The sequence below is a fragment of the Homarus americanus genome, unplaced genomic scaffold (genome assembly GCF_018991925.1).
Source record: "Homarus americanus isolate GMGI-L3 unplaced genomic scaffold, GMGI_Hamer_2.0 scaffold23617, whole genome shotgun sequence".
Taxonomy (NCBI): domain Eukaryota; kingdom Metazoa; phylum Arthropoda; class Malacostraca; order Decapoda; family Nephropidae; genus Homarus; species Homarus americanus.
In genome coordinates this window covers 4,485,548-4,513,020 of record NW_024720711.1, presented here as the reverse complement: position 1 = coordinate 4,513,020, position 27,473 = coordinate 4,485,548, and the positions used below count along the sequence as shown (strand labels likewise).

The 27,473-nt window shown below is 34.6% G+C and overlaps 1 protein-coding gene across 5 annotated transcripts in view; it reads right to left on the bottom strand.

Moving 5' to 3' along the window:
• Positions 1-2,661: 2,661 nt before the first annotated feature.
• LOC121860756 (tubulin alpha-1C chain-like) overlaps positions 2,662-27,473 on the bottom strand; it is a 49,888-nt gene continuing 25,076 nt past the window's right edge. For 2 of the 5 annotated variants that reach the window (XM_042358102.1, XM_042358103.1), the window contains 6 exons: positions 27,287-27,468; positions 25,913-26,009; positions 25,571-25,669; positions 24,419-24,568; positions 23,231-23,420; positions 2,662-3,068 (listed from right to left, as the gene is read on the bottom strand). In XM_042358102.1, the coding sequence (XP_042214036.1) occupies positions 2,953-3,068; positions 23,231-23,420; positions 24,419-24,568; positions 25,571-25,669; positions 25,913-26,009; positions 27,287-27,468 (834 nt within the window). In that variant the 3' untranslated portion in view covers positions 2,662-2,952. Of the gene's footprint in view, positions 3,069-6,374; positions 6,594-19,727; positions 19,891-23,230; positions 23,421-24,418; positions 24,569-25,570; positions 25,670-25,912; positions 26,010-27,286; positions 27,469-27,473 lie in introns of those variants that run through there. The other 3 variants (XR_006087926.1, XR_006087924.1, XR_006087927.1) reach the window with 3 other exon arrangements.

The window sequence follows — 27,473 nt, the reverse complement described above, 5'->3', positions numbered from 1 at the left end:
TTTCAGTCACTTTGGACATCAGCCAACTAAAATTGTGACATATGGCTCCTAAATTCAAATTCAGTCATGGTCGTGGATCCAAAAGATGCTTCCATAAGAAACTGATTAAAAAATACAGTAATTACACTTGTAGTTGTCCAGAAACTATTCAGGGTGGACACAAACACTTGGGTGGACTCCATACCCTGTATCTATATAGTGGTCCCCTTACAGTTGTGCACCGGAAGAGAAAATTATGAATGGAGTTTGAACTGGTGAAAAAGGGACAGAGAGTTCAATAGCTATTCTTCTCAGTTCATGACCAAACTTGAAGTTAAAAAATAATTGAACTTTTGAAGAGAACTGATGACTTAATTAGTAGGTATATTACAGTACAGGTATATTGATCTACTGATCAACTTAAATAAAGATTGATCTACGATATTTGGAATATGAGCCGAGACTGTGCAACTGTTAATGAAATAAATTCAGGTAAGATGAGCAAACAGAAGATGGGAAGACCAAAGTTATGTTGCAAGTAATGTTAGAGGATTGCCAATGAGAATTAATCTTATTATAGTGAGAAAACTGTTGGTAAGTTCAGATATTTTTCTCTGGTCTCATTGTTTGTTAAGAGTATCATAATTAGCTTTAAAATTAGATCCTTAAATTACATAAAAAATTATTGGTTATTGATGTCTATATTATTTATTATTGAGTAAAAATGGACGGATTATATCACAGACAGTGAAGAGGGGAAGTACATCATAGTAGTTATAGTACTGTACCGTACTGTATGTACAGTAGCGGACAAAAGTTCGGTCCGTGGTGAAACTGAATCACAGGAATGAGTCTCCAAACTTTACTTACCCTGACTGTTATCTGGTGCAGGTGTGCTGTTTTATCTCACTTGGGGTTGATACTGCTTCATTTTGGGAGGGAGCAAACTTGTACTGTACATAGTTATATGACTATACAGATCATGAGATTGCGGGAGTATCTTTTGTATTAAGGATTGTTAGAATTTATTTTAAGAATTTGAAACAACTAATTAACCACCTCCCAGCAGTCAAAAATTAGAACGGAAATACCGTATGACTAAATTCGTGATAAACATGAAATGGTGTAATGAATATTGATAAATACCTACACTGGTGATGTTTCTTTGTCAGAACCTGTGAGATTAGTGCCATCTACATATTCTTATAGGTTATCTTCTGAAATCTTTCTAAAATGTCCTGATAGTTGTGATCCTTTATGCCCTAAATTCAATAATAGGATTCATTCCAAAGATTTTTGCAAGTAGATGTGTTACATACAGGTATGTGAAACTTGTAACTTTCTGCTTCAACTAAACAAACCACCTTACAAATGTGCAAAAATGAAGAATTTAAAAAAGAACAACAAAGACTATAAAATACAGTAGAGCAATGAGTAATAACAGGAATTTTAAGGCAGCATTGCATGAGTGTTAAGAGAAGCTAAGATGTGAAGGTGGAGCAACAGAAATGTTCATGAAGGAAACAATTTCAAAGGCACCATTTGCTTTCCTGGTAATCTTCTACACAAGAGTGAGCCACAAACAATCCGAGACAGCCAATCACTTACCCATAACTCTGTGGTTGGTTTCTATAAACCCCAAAATCACTTAAAATTAAGCATTACATATTTTACATCAAAAGCATAACATAATAGATAAATTCCAAAAATGTTACTCAGGAGGCTAAAATTATTCTGAAAAACATTACGGCAGTACTGTACATATTATTGTCAATATTTAACGACATTCTTGGATTTAATTTTCTTTTCTTTTCATGACTTGCTTCAACATCTGTAAAAAATGGCAATGTAGCTATATAATCTTATGAAAAAACATAAATAACAATAAAATAACATTAAATCTAACATCAGTGCTATGTTTTCTAAAAATAAAAAGGACTTTACAAGTCCTAGTACTGTATATGATCACCGAGGAACTACAATATGGTACTGTCTATACAGTACAGATGCTCCTCTACTTATGAACGAGTTACGTTCCTGAGGCTTGTTTGTAAGTCCAATTCTTGTAGATACTAAACATATTGTAAAAAAATGGAAAGATTATGGATATTTAGTACAGCTTTACCCTTCAATACAGCCTTAAAACCTGGCTCACACTTCTCCTTTTAGGTAATGTTTGTTATGTCTGGAATTTTCTTCAAAATAATCCAGTCTCATCCACATTAAACACCTGTTCTGGCAGGTAACCCCCCCTCAGTGATGATGTTTGTATCTCTGAAAGTTTGTAAGTTGAATGTTCTAAAGTAGAGGAGCACCTGTACGCCAATTGTTGTGCAGTTTATCATATTCTAAATCTCTCTTTACATCAATTAGTCTGTACTGCTAACAGACCACTCTGATAGATAAAACAGATAACTTTATTAGCTGCATTAACGTATTATCTGATAATGAAAATTAAATAGAGACATTCACAGAAGTATAGTACAGTATTAACAAACTCACATACAATTCAACAAGAGGGGATGGATCCCGTACTGTACCTAAAATCCTCCGCCTTTGTTGATAAAAGGCAGCTGGATCACTATACATACTATGGTACAGTATTGTAATGGTAAAGTAAATAATTATTGGAAGTTGATACTGTACCACATCCTCTGAAAGGGAACCAGATATACAACTGTCATCAGTTTTCCCTTTATTTAGTGTGATGGACTTGAGCTTTTCTATTAGTGCTCCTCACCAACCAAAGCTCCTCAGACGCTAAGAAACTAGCATCTATGGCTTTCTCACTCTTAACAAGTCGGAATGGAATGTTGATGCAGTCCCATTACTGTATAGTTGTTACTTGTACATTTTATGCAAAAAATAATAGAAAATTAGCAGTAAACTCCCCTGTGTATGAGAGCTAGCAGTAGTGGCCCCTGTGTAGACCTGTCTGAAGCTTATATTTGCAAATATCCAACTTTTTCCAAGTTAATTGTCATATCCATCATCATCATCATCTTCCACATCAGTGCCTGGGTTCTCCTCTACCTCCATATAGTCCATCTCCAGGGCAGCTAAGTCATCCCGTGCCTCTGCAAACTCACCTGGAAACAATGAAAAATAAATCTGGGGCTCAAATGTGGCTGCTGATTACTTCATTGCAAGGACAAAACTAATTGACATTATGATGATTTTATGATTTACCGGAACTGTTGAAGATTGATTACTTTTGGATGGTTTATGAGTCAGAGAATAGAAAGAAAAAAGATTTTTGTACTTAAATGCTCCAACTTTCTTATAATCAATAAGAACTTTGGTTTTTATTACTTCTTTGTCTGAAAAGAATGGGAACTATCCTTGTCATCTTATACGGTAGATATTAATGGTGGAGAAAATCATGGCTTAAATGTTGTGCATACTGTAAGTTTTCAATATTGTATCTAACATTACTGTATTCTCTTCCTTAAACACCAAGGGTACAGTATTTGGTATAAATGAAAATAGTTGTAACCCATCATCAATAAAGCTCTTAAATAATAAGATTATGTAAAAACTTCAGCTTATATTAACAGAACAAAACTGCATGGATTATCAAGGCAAACCTGAATACTCTCACTCCCATATTATTAAACAACATCTTCCCATGAAGAGGGTTGCCGTGTTTCAACCCGAGTTTTAAACTAAATGAGTCCTGAGGGACACCGCAGTACAGTACTTAATGGGTTGGTGTGGCAGTAAAATTAACTAATTCCAATACAGTATTATAAATTAATTTTATTGGAATTACTCGGTAGTTAATTTTACCACCCTGTTAAGTACAGTACTGCGGTGTCTCTCAGGACTCATTTAGTTTAAAACTCGGGTTGAAACACAGCAACCCTCTTCAAGGGAAGATGTTGTTTAATAATACAGACGTTAATGTGTTTCAGCTGCACTGCCACACTAACTACTGTTCCTTAAGATGGTTTGGGAGAATTAACATGATCGATTGAAAAACCAAGATAACCCATGATGGAAACATACTACCAATAGACTTTAATCATCAAAAATTTTAACATACCATATACGGTATAGAGTAACATTATGAGAGAAGAGACAAACAAGAAATCACCTTGCTCTCACACAACCTCATATTTGCTTATCATTTCCATCACTTCTCTAGAGCCTTTAGTCACTTTCCCTGAGAGTAACTGCTATACATAATATACTCAACACAATCCATATACAATACAGTACAGCACTTGTTTAATAAACACATAACACTATGGAAGTCTTACCACTTCTCTAAAAAAATTCAGCAATACTCATCCAATAAAGTGAAACACATTAAATAAATAATAAATCAATGTACACCCTCTATCAGAGATGGTCAAAGACACGAGTTGTCTATTGGTAATGCTACCACAATATATGAAGTGGACACCATTTTAATTACCTAGAATTAGATACCCTGTGCAGTAGCTACATTCATGCTTTTCTGTGGCTCAAAAATTTGCTATAATCATTAAAGCAGAATCAATATAAGTGATAAAAATTGCTTTCTTATCCAATGTACCGTTTCATTGCTCTATCACCTAATTCGTATATCACATACCCTGTATATTATACTGTATATATTATGTAACTCATACATCAGACATACCGTAATGTATTGCTGAATCATTATACATGCAGCAATGAACCAAATTTTTCATACACCACATATAATGTATCACAAGATATATACAGTATATCACATATAATGTATTACAGTACATGGTACATATACTGAATTACATATAATTTATCAGTAGGTAGTAGGCAGCTACCAAACAGGGAGGTAATACCGCCTGGGAAGATATTGGAAGCATAATGTGTTGTCTACGGTGGACCCTGCTGCCACAGGGCATCACAAAATTTGTGACCAGGTCCCAGGTTGCTGATCTGACTTTCTGCCTCATTTACACACAATTGCAGGGTCTCAATTGTTTCTCTTACTATTGACAACACATACAGTATATTGTTTCTCACTTTTGATCTTTTTTCATTTTTGTATTTCTTTTTGGTTCTTTATTATTATTATTATTATTATTATTATTATTATTATTATTATTATTATTATTATTATTATTATTATTATTATTATTACATTTTCGCCACCCAGGCCCCGATGTGGATCATTGACCTGTGCCTGGGTGGGCTAATCCCGTAAAAAACAAAAAAACAAAAAAAAACATGATACATATATTACAGATTATGGTAGGTATCATGATACATACTGTATATCATAGTTTATGTATTATGATACTGTACATATATCACATATTGCATTACATGATACATCACATATGATTAATTGTGTACTTCATGCTTCATAAAATAATATATGTTACAAGTCGCTAATGATGAACTTTTCTACCTGAAGCACAAGCGTTTACAGTATATAGTATCACAGTACAGTGCTGGCAATCACCAACAAAGCCAAGCCTACAAGCTACAAGTTATATCTTACTGGTACAGTAGAGCATTCATGTATTGACTATTCTATTAATATTCTCTTACGTTATTTTGGTGTCTCCGTAAATTAAAACTAGTAATTCGTTTCTTTTATGTTTTCATAGCCTTAAACCATATTAAATAGTTCTCATGTGCAGTAGAACGTCGATTTAACGAGAATCGATTTAAAATTATTGATTTAAAGTGACAATCACAATTAAGGACAACGTATCAGTTTAAAGCGAATCTTTCCTTTTTTACGTGAGTCAAATCTGGAGCGTCATATGGAAATACACACTATTTTAAGTTTCGCACCTGTTTCCCGCCAGACGCCTCTCTGGGCATGCTACCACCCTCTCACATCAGCTGATCACTAGTAAACAGACCATTTCGCATCCCGTAATTCTAGCTGTGTTGATTTATGAGTTTATTTTAGCATAATACTACAAAATACTATGTTTTGTTTATTCTAAGAGATGGGCTGAGGTGTATCTGGGTAGACTCTCAGTCGGGGCAGGGCCAGTGATGTGAGGCAGCAGACAGTACAGTCCAGCTCTCAACTTGACTGCAGGGAGTGCTTGCTGCATATACATCATTACGCATATTTTTCTCATATTTTTTAGTTAATAAAATTATTTTTAGTATTTTGTGTTTCTCTCAAGTACCAAACTAAATTATTTCATTGAAACAACACTTCGATTTAGTGCGGATTCGATTGGAATGTATCTCTCGTTAAATAAACGTTCTACTATATTTTCTATTTCTTAGAACCTTTGTCTTGCATCCTATTTAATATATATTTTATTCCAGTTTATGAACAAAAAGACACCAATTCTACTCTATCTAGGTAAGTCCATCTTCAATTTAATAACATTAGTACAATCTATATAAAAATGTTGTGACAAAAATTTAATCTCTATTAGTTTAGGATTAACCTTGATGATAATTTTCTTTGTTTCTGAGTGTTGTGGTTGAAGAGATCTTGATGTTCAGTCTTCTGTTTGGAGGACTCTTCTTGAGACCGAGTTTTCTCTGTGTGGACTAGTATTCATCCTCACCATCCTCATTCAAGCTCAATTCATCTGAAGTTATCTCCAGTTCATGATACTCCACCTCAATCCCTTCCATGTCATCACGGGCTTCATCAAACTCTCCTGAGGACAAGAAGACACTTACAAGTTGATAACTATGGCAGTAGAAGATACTGTAGTTCTCTGAGGTCTCTGTATAATCTATTAACTGCTTTGCACATACAGTACAGTAAAAGACATTGAACTTCCTTTAATTCATTTCCTACACGCTTACATTTCACATTATGCTAATATTATACAGGTACTGTATTGTACAATGGTGTTCATGTTTTAGTGGTCTGAGAACAACTAATTATATAAGGCTACTACTGAACTGGAACTGTCCTGGGAAGAATTTATAGTCTGTAATGCTGTAGTGACAGACTGAACAAACAGAAGCTGTTTGAGACATCTTACTCTGCACAATAATATATAAATTCAACAGAAAAAATAATAACAATACAGTAGATACTGTATATCCAAATTTTAGATATACAGTACTGTACAGCACATCGATTCATACAATTAAGAATATATTCCGGTACTATCTTTGTGGCGGTTCATGCATATTCTGGAAAATTTAATTAAATCATATTTCAAGGCTATACTGTCAAGTAATAACAACCTTCCCCCCCCCCTTTATGTGGGTAAAAACAAGATTTCCATATACTGTACCTGTACTGTAATAATATGCAGTACAGTACTGTAACTCCTCCCCTCAGAATGTGAACTGGAAGGCAGTGAAGGATCAACAGTATTTCCACATGATGAACACTAGTGGCAGTAAAGGTAACCAGCCTACAGACATAATACATCTTAGGCACTTTTTTATTTTTCTCTTTAAGTCAGTTTAATGACCAAGACGTTTACACACTTTAGAGCATAGGTTTTATTCTACAGCCATAAGTGCCAAAATACATAACAGATATACAGTATATGTAAAACTTAATTACTGAATAAGCTCATAAAAACAATGAGATAATTATATTATAAAGAGAAGACACTATTGCACTAGTAGTTCTTCAACAGTTAAGCATGCTGATACAGAATACTCATATGTTTCTTGTGCTGCGGTCAGGGTGATGCCCACTTTCCCTTTTATATAGTTTTTATTTGTTATCATCAATAAACTAATCCCAAAAAGAAAACTGAGTCAAGCTAAAACTTTTTGAAACAGACTAAACACAAAAAGCAGTACAAGTCAAAACTTTCTTTATACGGCAGCTACCGTAGTGTGGTACATCCCTCAACAGGACTTCGTTGGTGCTACCACATGAAGGTACACATGCAAGAACAAGAAAAAAAACATACACTATAAGTACTTTAATACTCAAAGGCTGAAGTAAAATGTATACCCCAATTCCTACTCATATATTTCATGTATTGTACAGTTAAGTGAACCACTAGATTACTACACAATACAGTACTGTACTGCTATTTTCACAAAATCTAGAACACGGATGTATGCCTGATGTGACCAGAGTGACAGTACCCGGAATATACATGCAAAATTTACATCTACATCTGGAAATTACAGAGAAGAAAGAATCTGTGAAACGGCATATCCAAGAAATATAAAAATTCATAAATGCACGTTTGTAGTTATGCATTAAACATGCCCTCTTACGAAGGAAAAATATACATGCAAAAATTTTAATCACTACAAGCAAAAATTACATATGTAAGTGAAAATAATTTGAGATGATTGGTCTTTTCAAATACATAATATTTTTTAATAGTACAATATTAAATACTGTAAAAATCAATTAACAGTACTTTCATGCACTATGTCTGACCCTGAGAACCTACCTTTAAATGTTGTATCTAACATTCTTCACTCATGCTAATCCCACACTCTTTGTACTGTATTCTCAATTTCTAAAGCTGAAATTATTCTTTCCTCCAACCACTCTGAAATTATCATCCTTCATGATACAGCATCAATCAATGTACACAATATACCTTGACTCACTCACTCTTCTCAAACACATGCATATCTCATCCAGCTTGTTACTGACCTAATACAAATTCATTACCACCTGAGTGACTATAGTTTTGTCCCCTTCTATCTAAAGGTTTGTTAGTTTATGCCCAAGGATGCCCTCAGTATACTCAGCTCTGAATGGATACCTGATTTTATAGCTGTAGAAAGTTATGGTAGTACAGTGCAGTGCTGGGCACTCCTTGTGTACCAGGTAATGACTTAGTCGAATGTGTTACTTTTACTTTTAGGGAAATTTCACTTCCATTCCATCTTGATTCAATTAAATCTGCTGACATCATTTCAAAAACTTGGTGCAGAACTCTTTGTCCCAACTCTATCCTTAATGTAAATGATGTGCCAGATGTTGTTCCTGTTTCCATGCGAGTTAGGGACCACCCATCCCCAACATTGCAAATGATTTATCCACAGAGTCTGGTCTTATCCATAATCTGTCTTTGTTCAACTACTTACCATTTACAATGGCCATGAATGCCTTTACTTGGGTCAATGTTCTCAAATACAGTATGGTGCTCCACACTCCTGCTTGTCACTGTTAAGACAAAATATAATTTAAAGCTATTCATCTCATCATCAACCTGACCCTCACTTCTTTCATATCTTCTGTCCAAGTCAGATGATAAATGCCATCACCTTTCCTTTTCTACTGCTATTTCCATGGTCAGTACACCAATAAAATCCAGTCCATCCAGCCTATCACTCTCAGTCAAACAGACATCATTATCATGCCACCCCAGCTCCTTACAAGTTCACCTCTTTTATTCCTTGTTCTTGGTGATTATAGAATTCCTTGCCCTCTCATATCTTTCCATCCACTTACAACGAAAAGCCCACTTTAAATGTAGGACATACATACATACATAGACCTCATCATTACACAACTGGTCAATGTTCCCATCTTTCTTATCCATTGTGAACTCTGCAAACTAGCTTAAAATATACGGTAGGTCAATATGTCATTTATATTACCAATTTTGAGTAGAATGTCATGTGTACTTCCCTTAGTTCATAAATATTGTATGTAACTATAAATAAAATTACTGTACCTGTAAAGGCATGTGACAAGTTCTTGAGAAACAAGAAGAAAATATTGAAGATATATAGATAGACAAAGAAGTATTATGAGGACTGAAATTCAGTCTTCGATTACGTAGGGGCATAAATAGTATGAAAATTAAACTACAGTACACAGTGTCAACATGCAAATCATAAACTGTATATTACTACATATCTTAATTCTGTTTTGATATACAGTACAGTACTGTTTTACTGTACAAGGGTAAAGTTATTATATTATTTCATTCATAAAAGAAAGATTGAACTAATTCTTACCAACATAATGTGTCCTTGAACTTTTGAATACTATAGTACTGTTGACTTCATGGATTATTGTAGCCTTGAAAAGTATTGTAATATAATTTTAAAAGTTCCAAGCGTAATTCAAATGACTGTTGTCTTGTTATAAACTTGAGCATCACCTGTCATATACTATTAAGTGATTGTTAAACCATGATAATATTCCAGAGTAAAAGAAAATATAATTTCACATTACATGTACAGTATAATGCATTTTGTAAATTGTTATTACCTTTATAAATGTAAGAAGAATTACTCCTTCCAGTGCAGTAAAAATACTTTGCTCACTGGTCCACAAGAAACAGAGAAAATGAAATGCCTTCACAGTTATCTAAAACTACAGTATGTACAAGTTTTACATATATTACACAACATCAACTAGTGTATGTGGCAAGCTGATTTACTATACAGGAAGGCATGCGGGTTTAAGCCTCAGTAATAACTAAATAAATAAAAGAAGCATAATACTTTGTTAGATATGATCTAGCTAGTAAAAAATAATTGCTCACATATACATAATATACTACATATTGGTATTTAAATGGTAACTTTACAAAAAAAATTAGCATTCAGTATTATCATGCATCTGGATGATAACCAATAAGTTCATGTTTCCAGGGAATGAGCTGAAAATTATAGGCTGCAACAGTTTTGCATCATTACAGAGAAACCACTCCTGTCAGCATTACTTTATCACTCCTGTCAGCATTACTTTATCACTCCTGTCAGCATTACTTTATCACCCCTGTCAGCCTTACTATGTCATCCCTGTCAGCATTACTTTATCACTCCTGTCAGCATTACTTTATCACTCCTGTCAGCATTACTTAATCACTCCTGCCAGCATTATTTTATCACCCCTGTCAGCCTTACTGTCATCCCTGTCAGCATTACTTTATCACCCCCACCAGCCTTACTAGTGTACTGTATATCATCCCTGTCAGCCTCACTATATCACACTAATTTGGATTCAACTGGAAACATAAACTCGTTGATTCTCAGTTTGTATTATTTATGAACATCTTACCACGCCATAGTCTCTTGCGTCTCTCTGGCCTGTCCTCTTGTCTTCAGCACTTTGCACCATTCTGAATTATTCTATCCATCATCTACTACAGCAGTGAACATAACTGAAGAACTCATATATTTTGAGTAAAGAACTTCGTAACTTAACAACCGATACATTTTCAAGTGTAAGGAACATCAAATTCCTTTTTTTAATTTAAATAAAACTGATACACTGTATTATTAAATTTTCTTCCATAGAAATGTATTCATCTTCTCAATATAAACTTTAACAACATATAGCTTGTCATTCTCTCGTGACTCATGATTAATCTCATATTTTCCAAAGTGGTTAAACTGAAAGCACTGATCATTTACATTTTTTTTAATTATGTCCAGTTAGAACATGGCAAGTTACTCCAATAGTTTCCCCTTATACAGTACAGGTACTGTATTTCAACTTATGAATATTGGGTATACCTGTACTGTATTCACTTACTTTTTCAACAGACTTAATTTTTCACTTTCTTTTGTTTTGTAATTTTGTATTTGATCTGACTTCATATACGTACACCATTCCTAGCTTTTTATTTGATAGAATTTAAATATTTTCCACATCGACACAATCTATGTCTTCACTTTTTTGGTATTCACATTTTCTTCATCTTTTTTTCTCAGTATTCATCACTTCTTGCTCTTTTCTTCATTTCCAATATAAATATTTTCCCTTCATTACACATAAATTGACTTAATATCCTAATCTTCTATTTTAAAACATTTTATGTCTTTTATCATTCAATATTTTCAAAGATGACTTGTGTTGGTATTTTTACTTCATCACAACATAAACATGAAATAAACACAGTTGTAAACACACAATACTGTACTTACACTCAAACAATAGACAAAATGATACACAAAATAAACACTCTTAAAAGAAACACAAGGTATACAAAATTGATCCTTCCAACACAGGTATCAATAATAAAAATATAAAGAATTCTAATACTTAATCGAAGTAGTCCAGAAATATGGGTGGCCATGATGGTATGGGCAAGCTTCATATACAGTGTGGCAAATTTCTTTACGAGATTTCTAAAGAAGAAAAGATCAATACAATCCTTGTTGGTTGTACATGTCCCTGTAATACAGGCATTAACTATACAGAAGTTTTAATCCTCCACCAAAGTTTCCTTCCCAACTTCTTCCTGAACTAAAAAGGAAGAAATGTGTAAGATTTTTTCATATTTATGTGGGCTCACTTCAATTACTATGGCCAGGGTCTTTTATATACACTATACCAATCCTTCTAAGTAATGGAAACCTCTTCCATGATTGATGCATTTGTCTAAATTAATGGGTCCCCCTTTGGTTGTGTCCATAAGTTTTAAACATGGTCATCTTTGTTCTTCTACCTAGAGTAGTATCTATTTGAGAGGACGGGAATACCTGTAGATTCTGATTCTTGCCCGCACCCCATCCTTCCATCTCCTTCGTTTTCCCTTCATTCATGGGCCTCCTTTTTTTTCCTTTCCCCACATCAATTTTTGTTACTTTCACACAGTACAGCACATATTTTTCTATTATCAATACAGTACAGTATTTTAATTTCAGTACCATTTTTCAGTATTGTACATTAATTTTTCCAGCAATGTTAAACTTTTATCTATCTTGATAAAAAGAAATCATGCAAATATACACAGAAACATTTAGACAGAGACAAAACAAATCACAAAAGCTGAATTATTAAATGGATGAAATTATTCTCAGGTTTAACTTAATGGTGGTCAGACAATAATTATTTACCAAGAACATGAAAATATTAACACAAAACACCTTGCATTTATAATCCTAACATAAAACAGACCTTGGAAACTGTGAGATATGGTGATAAGCCATCACAGTCTTTATGTCTCAATTGAAAACTCATTTCCTCCAAAAACCGGATTCTTATTTAAATGATGAGTCCTGCTATGAGACACAAAGGTAACTACTGTACAGTGATCCCTCGGTTAAGAATCTTCAATTCGGTTAACGAATTCCTTACGAATTCTTCTCAACATGTTTTCGCTTGCTCACCAGCTGGAATATTAGTCTGCCAATACAGTAATCGGTTCTAGGGCTTAAATTCGTTTCCATTTGAGTAAATATCAAGAAGGTTGTACTATTCAATAATTTTAAAAGTTTTATATTAAAACTTTTAGTCATTTTAACAATTATTGAACATAATTGAAGTACAGGAAACTAGTTTTTAGCGCGCCCAATAGCCACTTGACTCGCCCAGCAGGCGTCAGTTTGTGTCTCTGCTCAGTGGAGGTAACATCTTGCTTGAGACTCTTGAACATAAACTATTTTTACATTTTTACAGTACAATTATTGGTCATTCTGAAATTTATTTTACATATTGACAATATATAGAGCAGTGCAGTGTTGATTTAAAGAAAATAATCTTGAATTACACCTAGTGAACATAAAAATTTATGGGTGAAATGGCAGCATGAAGCATGGGGTGATTTCTCTTCCACCCCCACTTCCTTCTCTTCTCCCTTCTCCTCCACCCCCACTTCTAATTCCAATCATCATCATCATCAACCAGGAGCCTTCTACATGCACACCTCAAAGTAAGTGTACTTTACTGCATTTATTTTTAGTTTGTATGTAATTTTCGGTGAGCTGGAACCAATTACCCAAAATCCCATTGAAACAATGGTTTCGTTTAACGAAATTTTCGGTTAACGCACGACCTTCTGGAACGAATTGTGTTCGTTAACCGAGGGACCACTGTACATACCTTTTTTTGGTAGTCTAGTTGCTACACTCAAACAGAATAAGGTGAGTAACCAGGCTATAGTACTGCCATAATATACTACTAGACCATTTGCACACCACTGGTTATAAAAACGAGATTTAAGAATCCGCCTTCCATTTCTCTAATAATGATATGTGGTACCTTGGAGCACCAGCCCAAGCTTGAGAGTAGTATTCTATATGATGGACGTGGCTGTTGTAATGGGTAAGAAGTTGTGCAGAAGTATGGATAAGCTCAAATTGGAAAAATTAAGATTTTTTATGCAATTATTACTTGGTGTCAGACCAAGGATATTGTACTGTACTTGTTTTTTTGTTTTGTTTTTATCCATAAATTTTATGAACAGCAACCTTGGCTACCCCTCGGCACTGACAGCTGGCACTAATTAAACAACTGTCCTTCACTACCCTGATTACATAAAGGGTCTGGAAGGGTTGAGTTAAACATGTCATGGTGTTTCAGTTGCTTGCACAAATAAATCTTTCCTTGTCTGTCATTGACCATGCTTGATTTCCAGTACTGTGCCTGGTCTCAGTCAAGCCATTTCACCTGCTTAATGCAGGTTGTTCTTCAGATGGCTCAGCTTCATAACAGAGTTATGTTGCTCTCACAACCCCCATTTAGTAGTTTTGCAATGTCCAACACCTTTTGCATTAACTATCAAGTTGAATTCCAGCTTTAATCCATTTTAGTTTACATAAGTTATTTCAATTGTGCTAATGATCTGGTTGTCTTGTTCAGCCAGGATATTTGTAACCAAAGGTAACTTGCTGTTGTAAGTCCTCCAAGGAGTTTGGCTGATAAAAAACATTAACAAGGAGGCTACTCTTTAAAAGTGTATCATGCCTTCAGAAAATTCTGTCCACATCCCAACCCTTGACTTTCATATTGAGTGTAGAAGGGGATCTCGGACTATACCAACCAATCCATATAATTATTGATGATGCCATGTTACGACCATGATGTATGTCTCTCCCTTTATATTCATTAATTCCAATGGATATTTGAAAAAAATATCTTTTACATTGGAAGGTTATATCGAATCCCCCTTTTCGGAATTCCTGTTCTCAGTGAAGAAAGTTGTACTCTTATCCACTTCCTTTTGAATGTTTTCATGGCAACTACTTGATGAACGAAGCTGGGTGTTTTAATACTGAGCATTTTGGCCAGGACATTCTACACCCAGAGGTAACAATCAAATCAAGCTAAAAGGTTTGAGGCTGAAATGTTCTTTGTCTGAGCAAGTCAAACAGAACAAGAAAATCAAAATAAACAACAATACTGAAATCAGTTGGAAGAAAATTAGGCAAGTGTAAATTGATCTAGTATATTAACATATGGACAAAATATGTAAACCAGAAATACCTTTTAAGTAAAGCAGCCATTGATAAAAAAAAAATTAGCATCTTGATCAACTATATATACAGTAACTTTAATGAGAGATTAAGGTAGCTTCAAAATATGCCCTTTTCACTGATAAAATTAGCCTTACTTTAAACCTGACTGAAATTTCATAGTACTGTACTACAGTAATAAATAAGAAATTTCCATTATAAAAAATGGGTTCCTCTAAATTCCTAAAATTATATACATGTATCTAGGTAAAACTTTCCTATAGTTCATGATACTAGACTCATCTTTTGAAACATCTACACTAAACTTATCTGTTACAACAGCAAACAATAAATCACTCCATGCAAGTTTGGCAATAATGATAGACAGAGACAACACAGAGATGGAGATGCAGTGATCAACACAAACCAACTTGTTACAGTGTTCAAATAATGAATATGAATCACGCTACACACGGGTTGCAGTAACAAAAACAACGTGTGTGTGAAAGCTGCAAAGACAAATACACAAACTTCAACATGCTGAGTACAGTAATTATTTAGCAAACATTTAAGATGTAATCATACACACACATCTAATACAGCACTAAACTGTATAATGCAGTCACAAAAGTATTATTCCTATGCAACTGTGTGTGCTAACAACTCTATCGTGAAGGCAGCAACATGGAAAAAGGGGTATTGGATAAATAATGAACCGAAACTGAAATTTTGTCTATAAAACTTATGTATGGTAATATCTAGCCCCAGTCAAATACAATACCTTGTAAATGCTGTAATATTATTTGTACAACAAGAGAAGGCACTGTGTTACTCTCACAAAACCTACAGTAATTGAAATCAACGGGATCAAAGGACATATTCCATAAAAGCTTAATATGGTACTTAAGTATAATAGAAAATGCTGATGAGTTAAAACACACTGATATGTTGCATATTACAGCTATAGTACATATACTATAAAAACTTACTCAACTGTACATTTATTTTGAATACAATTAATGCCATATACAAAGTAATTCTGTTTCTAAATTGGATCAATGTTGAACATATGATTTCAACACTCCAAACAAATATCTTTTTAACTGTATTTTTATGTCATGGGCCGGCACTCCACATTAGTACACTGAAACAGATATCTGACTTAACCTTGCAGTATACTGTACTGTATTATTGAAAATTATCCAAAGTGATAATTTGAAAAACCTCCATAATTTAAAAGTGATATTTAGTGAATGTAACATACATGAGAGAGGTAGTGTAGGTAGCTTGTCTTCACGTGCTCTTAGCCAAGCCACATATGTCACTACCCTGGGCTGGTCACAGATTGTATGTAGCAGCTGGTGAATGCAAATACTGTATCAACAATCCTAAGTCTGTTGGCTTCAACACGATCCAATAAGACACAAGCTGCTCATGAGGTGAAACAATTCATATACTGTACCTATGTATCTCTTTCACCTGAAGTAAACATGTGTGCAGATATTGCAAGGAGGGAACTTGAGTAACTGGAAGTGATATAGTAAATAAAATAAAACTATTTAACAATTATATACAGCGGTCCCTCGGTTAATGAATGGTTCGGTTAACGAAATTTCGGTTAATGAATTACCTTCCATTAGAATCTTCAATTCGGTTAACGAACAAAAATTTGATTAATGAAATCCTTATGAAAATCATGTTTTGTTGTGAGCATCAGCTGATGGGCTACTTTGCCAATTCAGTAATCTGTTCTGTTTACATTCATTTCCAATGGAGTAAATATCAAGAAAGTTGTGCTATTTAATATTTTTGCATGTTTTATATTAAAATTATTAGTCATTTTAACATTTATTTAACATATTGATAATATATGCAGTACAGGGAACTAGTTTGTTGTGCGCCCATCAGATGCGTGAGTAGGTCACAAGGCTTCAGTTGAGACTTTGAAAACAGTCGAGAGAGCATCTATTATGTTGGCGTCTTGAATATTTTTGCATTTTTCATTGAAATTATTGGTCATTCTGAACTTTAGTTAACATATTGATAATATATAGCGCAGTGCAGTATTGATTTAAAGAAAATAATCTTGAACTTAAAATTTTATTGATGAAATGACAGCATCAAGCATGGGTCCACTGAAAGGTGATTTCTCCTCCATCCCCACTGCCTTCTTTTCTCCCTACTCCTCCACCCCCACTTCTAATTCCCATCATCATCATCAAACCAGGAACCTTCTACATACACACCTCAAAGTAAGTGTACTTTACTGCATTTTTTCTTTTACTTTGTATGTACATTTCGGTGAGCTGGAACCAATTACCCAATATCCCATTGAAACAATGGATTCGGTTAACGAAATTTACTGTTAACGAACGACCTTCTGGAACGAATTGTGTTCGTTAACTGAGGGACCACTGTATTGCATTAAGTATACTGTAAACAAAAGGTCTGTACAGAGCAGTGATGAACACTGGAACACACTATATTGTACACTGCCACATATGGAATAAATGACGGTAATGTGTTTTACCAGCTACTGACCGCCTGCTCATAGATCAGCAAACTGTTACAGTAATTACAAACATAATAAGTCTGATAAATCAGAATATAAACCACAGATACCCATAACATAGTCTGTCTGTCAGCACTAGACCTTTGGTTAGCTTGGACAGCTTCTTGGAGGCAGGGTATTGTACTTAGGTGCCTAAACTATTTCACCTCATGATGGATTTTATCTTATTACACAGTGTTAAAACCAACATTTCTAGAACTGTTAATGTTTGCTTGAGGCAGCTGCCACGTACAGTGTATAACTGTCCCCTGGGGTGGTGGGTGGCCTCTGTGACCTTGTTCATGGCACTTGAGGAAAAGTGATACACTATGATGATAAATTTTATACTGAAAGGAACAACTTTGGATAATTATTGTAATTAGTAGAATTATTATCTTGTTATAACTGGATTAATTGAATAGGTCCCTTTTAACATGACATACTGAGCATCATAATGAAGCCATGCACAGGAAATGCTGAATGCCTCACATAAAAACAATATCAAAACATGTCTTTATAGGTGATGCTGAAGTAACTGTCTTTATGGGCATTGCCTTGTATTAAATTATGACCTTTTAAGGTGGAAGTGCTAACTCTTGGTGGGAGTTTTTGTTACTGAGAGAGGCATTTACCACAAAAGGCACTTATTGTTCTTTAGATTTACTGCACATGGTAGGTGGTGTTTAATAATGTATCCTGTAATGGGCAAGTCTGGTGTCATAGATTACTACTGCATATACAGGTATATAGGATTTATTTATGTACTTACTGTAGATGAATAAAGCTTTAAGATTAATAAATGCATGGATGAATAATGCCTCAAGTAAAGTGAAAAAGGTACAAGTAAAGTGAAAAAAGGTAACGATAAATAACTAAAACCTAAAAATAAGATAAAATATGTGGACTTAAATCAATGACCATATGACCATATGAATAAGGCTTTAATAAAATGTAGAAAGAATGAAGATGATGAATATGATGATGCATTAATCTTTAACACAAAGAAAAAAGTAAAATCATAATGAAAAAATCTCAGATTAAAGAGATATAAGTCAAGTATAGAGAGATTGATTTGGATGTTCTTTCCAACTTATTTTTTTTTTTATTCAGTCTTCCCACTACTGTATCTTCCATGAACACATTAGTGACTGAGGTGTCCTTGGATATTCTTTTTAAATTTTAAAAATTAATTTCTTGCAGTGCATTTCAAAGTAAATTTCATATATACAGTAATTGTATTATTTCAGTTGCAAATATGAAAGGTTCTAAAAATGTTTAAAGCACCAAAGTTGTATCTTTGGAATTTGAATGTACAGTATCAGAGGAGTACATATATGCAAAATTTTACCATGGTGGAATGGGCGGGCTAATGGCAAGGGAGAGGCTTTCACATCATAGCATCAAAATTTCTGGAAGAGCAGAGAGGTAAAAGTGAATTCTACTGACTATATGACCTATATTTTCTGGCCTCTAATATGAGTCAAAATAGGGAAAATATATGAAAGGAATTTCTGCAGTTAATTTTTATTTTATTCTATCCTAAAGGGAAGAACACCACTGGTCCTGACAGTTATGTGCTGGATGCAAAGTATTTTATGGAGGCTTGCTGTTAGTTACCCAACAGTTGGATTACTGGACACTGGCAAAAGATCAGATGAAGATTTTTTAAGCATTAGATGTGTCCAGTGTCTCTCTAAGGTGTCACATTCTTATGGGAGACACCTTACTGATAGCTGTCTTAATACATTATTTTCATATCTAAGAACAGTTCTGTGCACATATTACCAATTTTTTATATATGTTTTGGGAGTAATAATATGCTACATACATTATCTGAGGGGGTGTGCATCTGCATTTTACTAAACAGAATACATAAAAGTACAGTACAGATGTTCTGTGATATGTGCACTAGATGCCTTATGTTGGGTAGTTGTGGTTATTCGGTGTAATTACAAGAAATGGAGTTCTCTCTGATGATTTTGAAAAATGCACTAATGACTAATGCACAACCAAGGTGTTGTTGAACATCATGATTAACACACTAACATTCATTTGTGAAAACAGTGAATTAGCAGGTGGGTGGGTGGGCAGGTGAGGGCGTGAACAACAAAGAGCATTGTACTCTAGTGCGGGAGATTTGCAGGTCACTGTTTGTAGTCACCAGTGGGTCAGATTTATGAGGATCCAAGAGGGGAGGAGAGGGGAGAAAATTGGAACTCAGTAGTCGCTGAAATCCGATTCCTCCATATCCCCAGAGCTTGCCTCCACCTCGTAGTAGTCCATTTCCAAGGCAGCCATGTCTTCCCGAGCCTCAGAAAACTCTCCTGGGTTATTGCAAGGAGGGGAGAGTGGGACAGGGGTATTGTGAGGTGGATCAGGGGATTGTGAGTAGGAAAGGAGAGTGGAAACAAAATTCATGAATATGAGATTCAATGGAAAAAGGTGAATGTAAACAGTGGTGGCTTGTAATTAATTCGTAGGCATTGAAAACCACAACTGGAAATTCAGGATATATTGAAACTGAAGTGTGATTACTGACTGCTTACTGCAGGTCCAAGGATCTATGCCTAAAAACAAATAAATTATAAATAATTTTCCAAGAGACTGAATTTTCCGACACATTCTAAAAAAAAAAAAATAGCATAATGCCATTAAATTTAAATGTACTTGGATAGACGCTTCTACAATACAATATAGGGTAAACACTTAGTGAAGACCATCAAGTCCTTGATTAGTGAGACACACCAGCACTGGTTGAGGTACTGAAAACACTCTTAGTCATATTTTGCACAAGTCCTTAACATCTCAACATCATACTCATTGTCCAATTACCAGTTCCTACACATCCAATTAAATAAATTAATATCTTTATCCACTTACCATTTCTCTACTGAATGGGGAGCCAAAGAACCGGCTGTCACTTAAGATATTCATTACAACAATTTCAGCTATTTCAATTTTGTTCCTGACTATAACAAACTCATTTCACTTTCTTCCACACACAAACCATTTCTACTTTCTTTTATACAAATGGCAAAACCCTTCCTTGGTTATCTTTTATATACAGTATTGCCTCCATTCTTGACACACACATGATACAGAATTACCTTTCCTCTTTTTTCCTTTCCATACTCACCCCTTATGTAACTAATAAGCCACTGAGTATAAGATCTCTCAAAAACTCTACTATCTGTACAGTCTTGAAAAGTATGTGGGGGTGACAACCTCAAAAACACAAATATAAAAAGACAAACCTAGTCTGAGACCTTGATATGATAGTGACACACTGACCACTCCACAAACAACAAAGCCTACCTAATGCTACCTGACTATGGGGTCAATCTCACATGGAATGTGGGAATAAAAAGTGCCTAACAAACAAATACAAAATCCTCCCTTCTACCTACAAAGATGTGTCCACAATGAATGTAACTCAAATATTGTGAACTACTTGGCATTTTATCAAGCGGAGTGTACTTATAATCACATCACAGGCATAAGAATTAAGCTGTCAGTAAGCCTTGGATAACTTTTCTTCAAGTTTTGTATATACAGTACCTAGAACATACATCTTCACTTTAATGGATAAAAGAAGGAATAAATGCTATAACAAATAAGATTATTTAACAAATTATTGTACAACTTTGGGAAGGATAAGAAGATTTTTGAACAAGAAGTGTGTGAAGTGTTTAGTGACATCATGACTGTTTTGTAAGACCTTGAAAATCTTTGTATCTTTTATTCTAATCCTGAAATAAACATCACAAATTTTACTTTTATTAAACCATGAAAACTTTCACCTTTTAACTGTTCACTCAATTAATGAGTCATTCTCTCAGTTGCCAAAAGCTTTCCATTTTGTTCCATCTATAGTGTGTCAAAATACCCAGTTCACTGCTTGCATTTGTGATACAGTATGCTGTACTGTATACCTGGGAGTATGCCACTGTAAAAATCCAATAGCAAAGATGGATCTAATTAAATCACTTGGAGGAAAGAATGAAAAGTACCTTGTACTGGTGAAGTAAATATTGTACAAGATTAATATTATACCTATGTTTAACACACACACACACACACAAAGGTACAATCAAATACACACATACTAAAACTAAACACACATACATTGTGTCCCTTTTCCCTGTGTGATTCTATCAAGATTTATCTTATCCACGTTTTCATTGTGGATATATATATATATATATATATATATATATATATATATATATATATATATATATATATATATATATATATATATATATATATATATATATATATATATATATATATATATATATACATATATCACGTAGGTGGTCAGAGTAACGTTTTACCAAATCCGGCTTCGAAACACGAGGATCCATATGTATTTCATTAGCTGGATTTGGTAAAACGTTACTCTGACCACCTACGTGATACGGGTAGTCCCCATTAGAGGTTCACGGCGCCATAAGCTCGTTGAACAGACTTTGTGTGAAATATAAGAGAGTCTAGGACTGCTTTTAGTATCCTGGTGGTCCAGCGGTTAGCGTTCCCCGGTCACAGTCAAGGCTCGTGGGCCGTGGGTTCGAATCCTGGCGGGTTGAGGTGTTGATTGTATGTAGAAGTCCGCGTGTTTATTGGGCTAATGAAATATATATGGATCCTCGTGTTTCGAAGCTGGATTTGGTAAAACGTTACTCTGACCACCTACGTGATACGGGTAGTCCCCATTAGAGGTTCACGGCGCCATGCTCGTTGAACAGACTTTGTGTGAAGCTCTGCTTGGTCTTTGTGTGAAATATAATTAGAGGTTCATAAGCTCGTTGAACAGGCTCTAGGACTGCTTTTAGTATCCTGGTGGCCAGAGGTTAGTGTTCCCCGTCACGCTGGGCCGTGGGTGGGTTCGAATCCTGGCGGGTTGAGGTGTTGATTGTATGTAGAAGTCCGCGTGTTTATTGGGCTAATGAAATATATATATATATATATATATATATATATATATATATATATATATATATATATATATATATATATATATATATATATATATATATATATATATATATATATATATATATATATATATATATATATATATATATATATATATATATATATATATATATATATATATATATATATATATATATATATATATATATATATATATATATATATATATATATATATATATATATATATACACCTAGACCCCGACTTACGACTACGTGGACTTACGACCGTCGGGACTTACGACCGCCTCAGATATAGATAAAAAAATAATATTTTTTAAATGACACACGCATTTTCTATACCGAAACGTTTCCAGTTAATGTAGTCTCCATGTATAATTAGAAAATTATGGGGGCCCCATGTGCATTCAGCTGACTACATTAAAGGTTAAGTGCTCAGTCACACTGTATCCATTCCTTATTATTTATTACTTTCACTGTACTGTATCCATTCATCATTATTCATTACTTTTACTGTACTGTATTTCATTGTAGATTTTTTATTATGTCGGACTTACGACCATGTCGGACTTACGACCTGGATTTGGGTCCCTAACCCCGTCGTAAGTCGGGGTCTAGGTGTATATATATATATATATATATATATATATATATATATATATATATATATATATATATATATATACGCAGGTTCACCATGACTTACCTTCTTCCATGCCTTCACCGACGTACCAATGGACAAATGCTCTTTTAGAGTACATCAGATCAAACTTTCTATCAAGGCGTTTCCAAGCTTCCTTAACAGCGGTAGTATTGGAGAGAACACACACAGCACGCTCCAACTTAGCCAGGTCACCTCCAGGAACAACTGTAGGTGGCTGATAGTTGATACCCACCTGCAGGAGACAAAACACAAGGACTGTGGAATGATTTTGACACAATGATTATAACTCAAGGATGAAGAAGCCACAAGTCCAGAAAACTGTGAAGGCAAACTTTTTCGGATTGAGAATTGTGAACTCTTGGTACAATATTCCAGAGAGCGTTGTACAGGCACTGAGTGTGAGCTTATTCAAGGCCAGACTTGACCAACACTGAAGCGGGTTCCAATATATTCAGGAGCCAGTGCACACCCATTATTTGCCAACAGTGTGTATCAGAGACGTGACCGACCGCACCAAGCGGTTAACGAGCCGATCAGTGGCAAAGAGGATAAAAGTAAAAATAAAGATTAGAAATACTTTGCATGTGTTCAATTACAATCACAGTTGACAAAGAAAAGTAAATGACTGCAACTACAATTACTTTGTTAGGTACATAACTGATTTAAATTACACAAATTTTTTTTGTTTAGATTACATTATTGACTTCCTCTCTTCCTTGACTTCCAGGGTATAAATTCTTCTATTACTGCCTCAAGGAACTCTTATAAACTCTTACAATGATTCATCTGTGTCTGATTCCTCCTTAATGACATATCTCGCAAGTTTATACAAGTAATTCAAACTATAGAAGGGTAAGAAATAGCTCAATAATGTGTAGACATACCTTAGTGGATATTAATCAATCAAATGTATCATATTTTATGGCATATAAGATGCACTTTTTTGTCTGAAAAAAGAAAGAAAAAAATGGCTGCGTCCTATATGTGAAGTTGTAGTTTTCCGTAGGTTAATGAATGCCCCAGTTGCTATCTCTAGTAGGCTAAATTCTACCTAGCTGAAATCCTGTAGTATTAAAAAATACTGTATGTTATTGCTTCCTTAAATTCATTAAATTCATTATTATATAAAAGCTGGATTTATAACTACAGGTACTGATGATTGTCGTCCGAGTTGTTAATTAGCAGACATGTAATAAAAAGGATAAATAAGGAAGATGACTTTCAACTTACCTTAAAGCCTGTGGGGCACCAGTCAACAAAGGATATAGTTCTCTTTGTGCGCAGTTCAGCGATGGCTCCATTGACATCTTTAGGGACAACATCACCTCGGAACAAAAGGCAACATGCCATATATTTACCTTCCAAGGGGTTGCACTTTACCTGTGAAAGGAGACAATATACAGTATATATAGAGTACAGTATACAGTATCAGTAGGTAGTAGGCAGCTACCAAACAGGGAGGTACAACCACCTGGGAAGTTACTTCATCATATCACAAAATATATTTGTAAATATTGGTTGAAAATACACACGCAGATAGACATTTGGGAATATTTTAGTGTTTGAAATACAGTAACTTCTCAGGGAAGGTGTACACTGTAGAACAAAGATTATCATAAGGAGTGAAGGGAAAAAAATCCGAGTCCCGGTTATCCTTACAGAAAACTCCCAAGTACAGTATAGGAAGGTGTGATGTGTAGAACAAAAGATATTGTGGGAATCTAAAATATTACTGGACAGTGCCAGTGCCCGAACACCTCCTGGTAAAAAAAAAAAAAAGTACCTGTAGTGTGAAGAATGGAGTAAAGATACTGAGGAAATAAAGTGAAGACTGGTTGACAGATGATAATTAACCCTTAAGAGGCAGCTAAAGATTCTCTACTCTACCCCTATCTGTGTACAAATGGAATGCAAGAAATAAGAAATGTCCTCCGTCCCTACAGCTAGCTTCCACTGATAATGGCCACCATCCCTACAGCTAACTTCCACTGATGATGGCCACTGTCCCTACAGCAAACTTCCACTGATGATGGCCGATGTTTAAGGTGGGAACTAGGATATACTGAATATGAAAAGAACCATGAAAGGACCACATCTGATATAATTATACAAGGTATATAAATGAGATTAAATATTTAGTAGCAAAAAAATATAGCAAAAGTACATATAAAGAACTGCAGTCTTAGGGGTTGCATATTTACAGTGGAATCTATCTACATTAGATAGAATTGTAGTTTAGTATATGGAGGCATTGCAAGGATCTATTAAAGTAGACTTCTGTAAATCTACTGTACTGTATATACAAAATATCAACTTATAAAATTATACTTACTGAAAGGATGCAAATTTTAAGGCATTTACAATATTTTCACATATTCTTACCATCTGCTGATCTCGTTCAAAACATTTCGCGGTGATGGTGCGGACATCAAAGTTGTCATGCAGAGCATTATCAGCTGACACAACCGGAGCATAAGTTGCCTGCGGGTAGAAAATCATTATGATCATCAACTTAATGACTTGTCAGATCCATACAAGTACTGTAAAGTATAAAACCCACTGACAAAACTTACCTTTGCCAGAAGGCTTTGATACTTTTTATAACAGAATACTTTATTAAAGTTAATGTTAGAAGCATCTCCTAAACTAAACAAATAAGGGTCTTTCCCACAATGTACTACTGTACTTATAAAACAACTAATTTGCTATTTGGTTGATACCTACCAAAGGAAAGTGGATCCTTGGGTATGGCACCAGATTTGTCTGGAACTCAGTCAAGTCAACGTTGAGTGCTCCATCAAATCTCAGAGATGCAGTAATGCTGCAACAAGAAGTTTTGTAGTGATGCTATTTAGCCTTGAGAAGATATTAGAAAGACAAGTAAAAACTATAATAAGTTTATCAACAGAAATGATTACTGTTATAATGTATATTGCTATATATTATACAGTACAGTGGTCCCTCGGTTAACGAACACAATTCGTTCCAGAAGGTCGTTCATTAACCGGAAATTTCGTAAACCGAATCCATTGTTTCTATGGGATATTGGGTAATTGGTTCCAGCTCACCGAAAAGTACAAAGTAAAAAAAAAAAAAAGGCAGTAAAGTACACTTACTTTGAGGTGTGTATGTAGAAGGTTCCTGGTTGATGATGATGATGGGAATTAGAAGTGGGGGTGGAGGAGAAGGGAGAAGTGAAGGAAGTGGGGATGGAGGAGAAATCACCTTTCAGGGGACCCATGCTTGATACAGTAATTTCACCAATAAAATTTGAAGTTCACTAGGTGTAATTCAAGAATATTTTCTTTAAATCAACACTGCACTGCGCTATATATTATCAATATGTCAACTAAAGTTCAGAATGACCAATAATTTAAATGAAAAATGCAAAAATATTCAAGACACCAACAAAATAGATGCTCTCTCTACTGTTTTCAAAACCCAACTGACGCCTTGTGACCGACTCACGCATCTGATGGGTGCACAACAAACTAGTTCCCTGTACTGCATACTTGTATATTATCAATATGTTAAATAAATGTTAAAATTACTAATAATTTTAATATAAAACATGCAAAAATATTAAATAGCACAACTTTCTTGATATTTACTCCATTGGAAACGAATGTAAACATAGAACAGACTACTGAATTGGCAGACCAGTCCATCAGTTGATCAGCTGATGCTCACAACAAAACGTAATTTTCGTAAGGATTTCGTTTATCGAATTTTTGTTCGTTAACCGAATTGAAGATTCTTATGGAAGGTAATTCGTTAACCGAAATTTAGTTAACCGAACCGTTTGTTAACTGAGGGACCACTGTACAGTAATGTACTTGAAACTTCATATTATATACAACTATCAAGTGACCTCAAGTCCTCTCAGTTCAACACACAAAGCTTCCTAAGTTTTTAATCCTATCATCTGAAAGTCCCCAAAATCTTGTGAGAAATAATTACATATCCAGTGGAATAATGGTTTACAATGCATCACTTAATTAAAAAAAAAAAAGAGAACAAAAATGACAAATATACAAAACTGAATCACTTTCTTCCCCCTTCTTCTCCTCATTCCTTAGTCATACTGGTCCTATTTACCTGGAAACAACCTGACCAATCATACGGTTGAGGTTGGTGTAGGTGGGTCGACTTATATGTAGTTCCTTCTTGCAGAGGTCGTAGATAGCCTCATTGTCAACCATGAATTCTACGTCACAGTGTTCCAATGTTGTGTGGGTGAAAAGAATTGAATTGTATGGTTCCACCACTGCTGTCGAAACCTGTT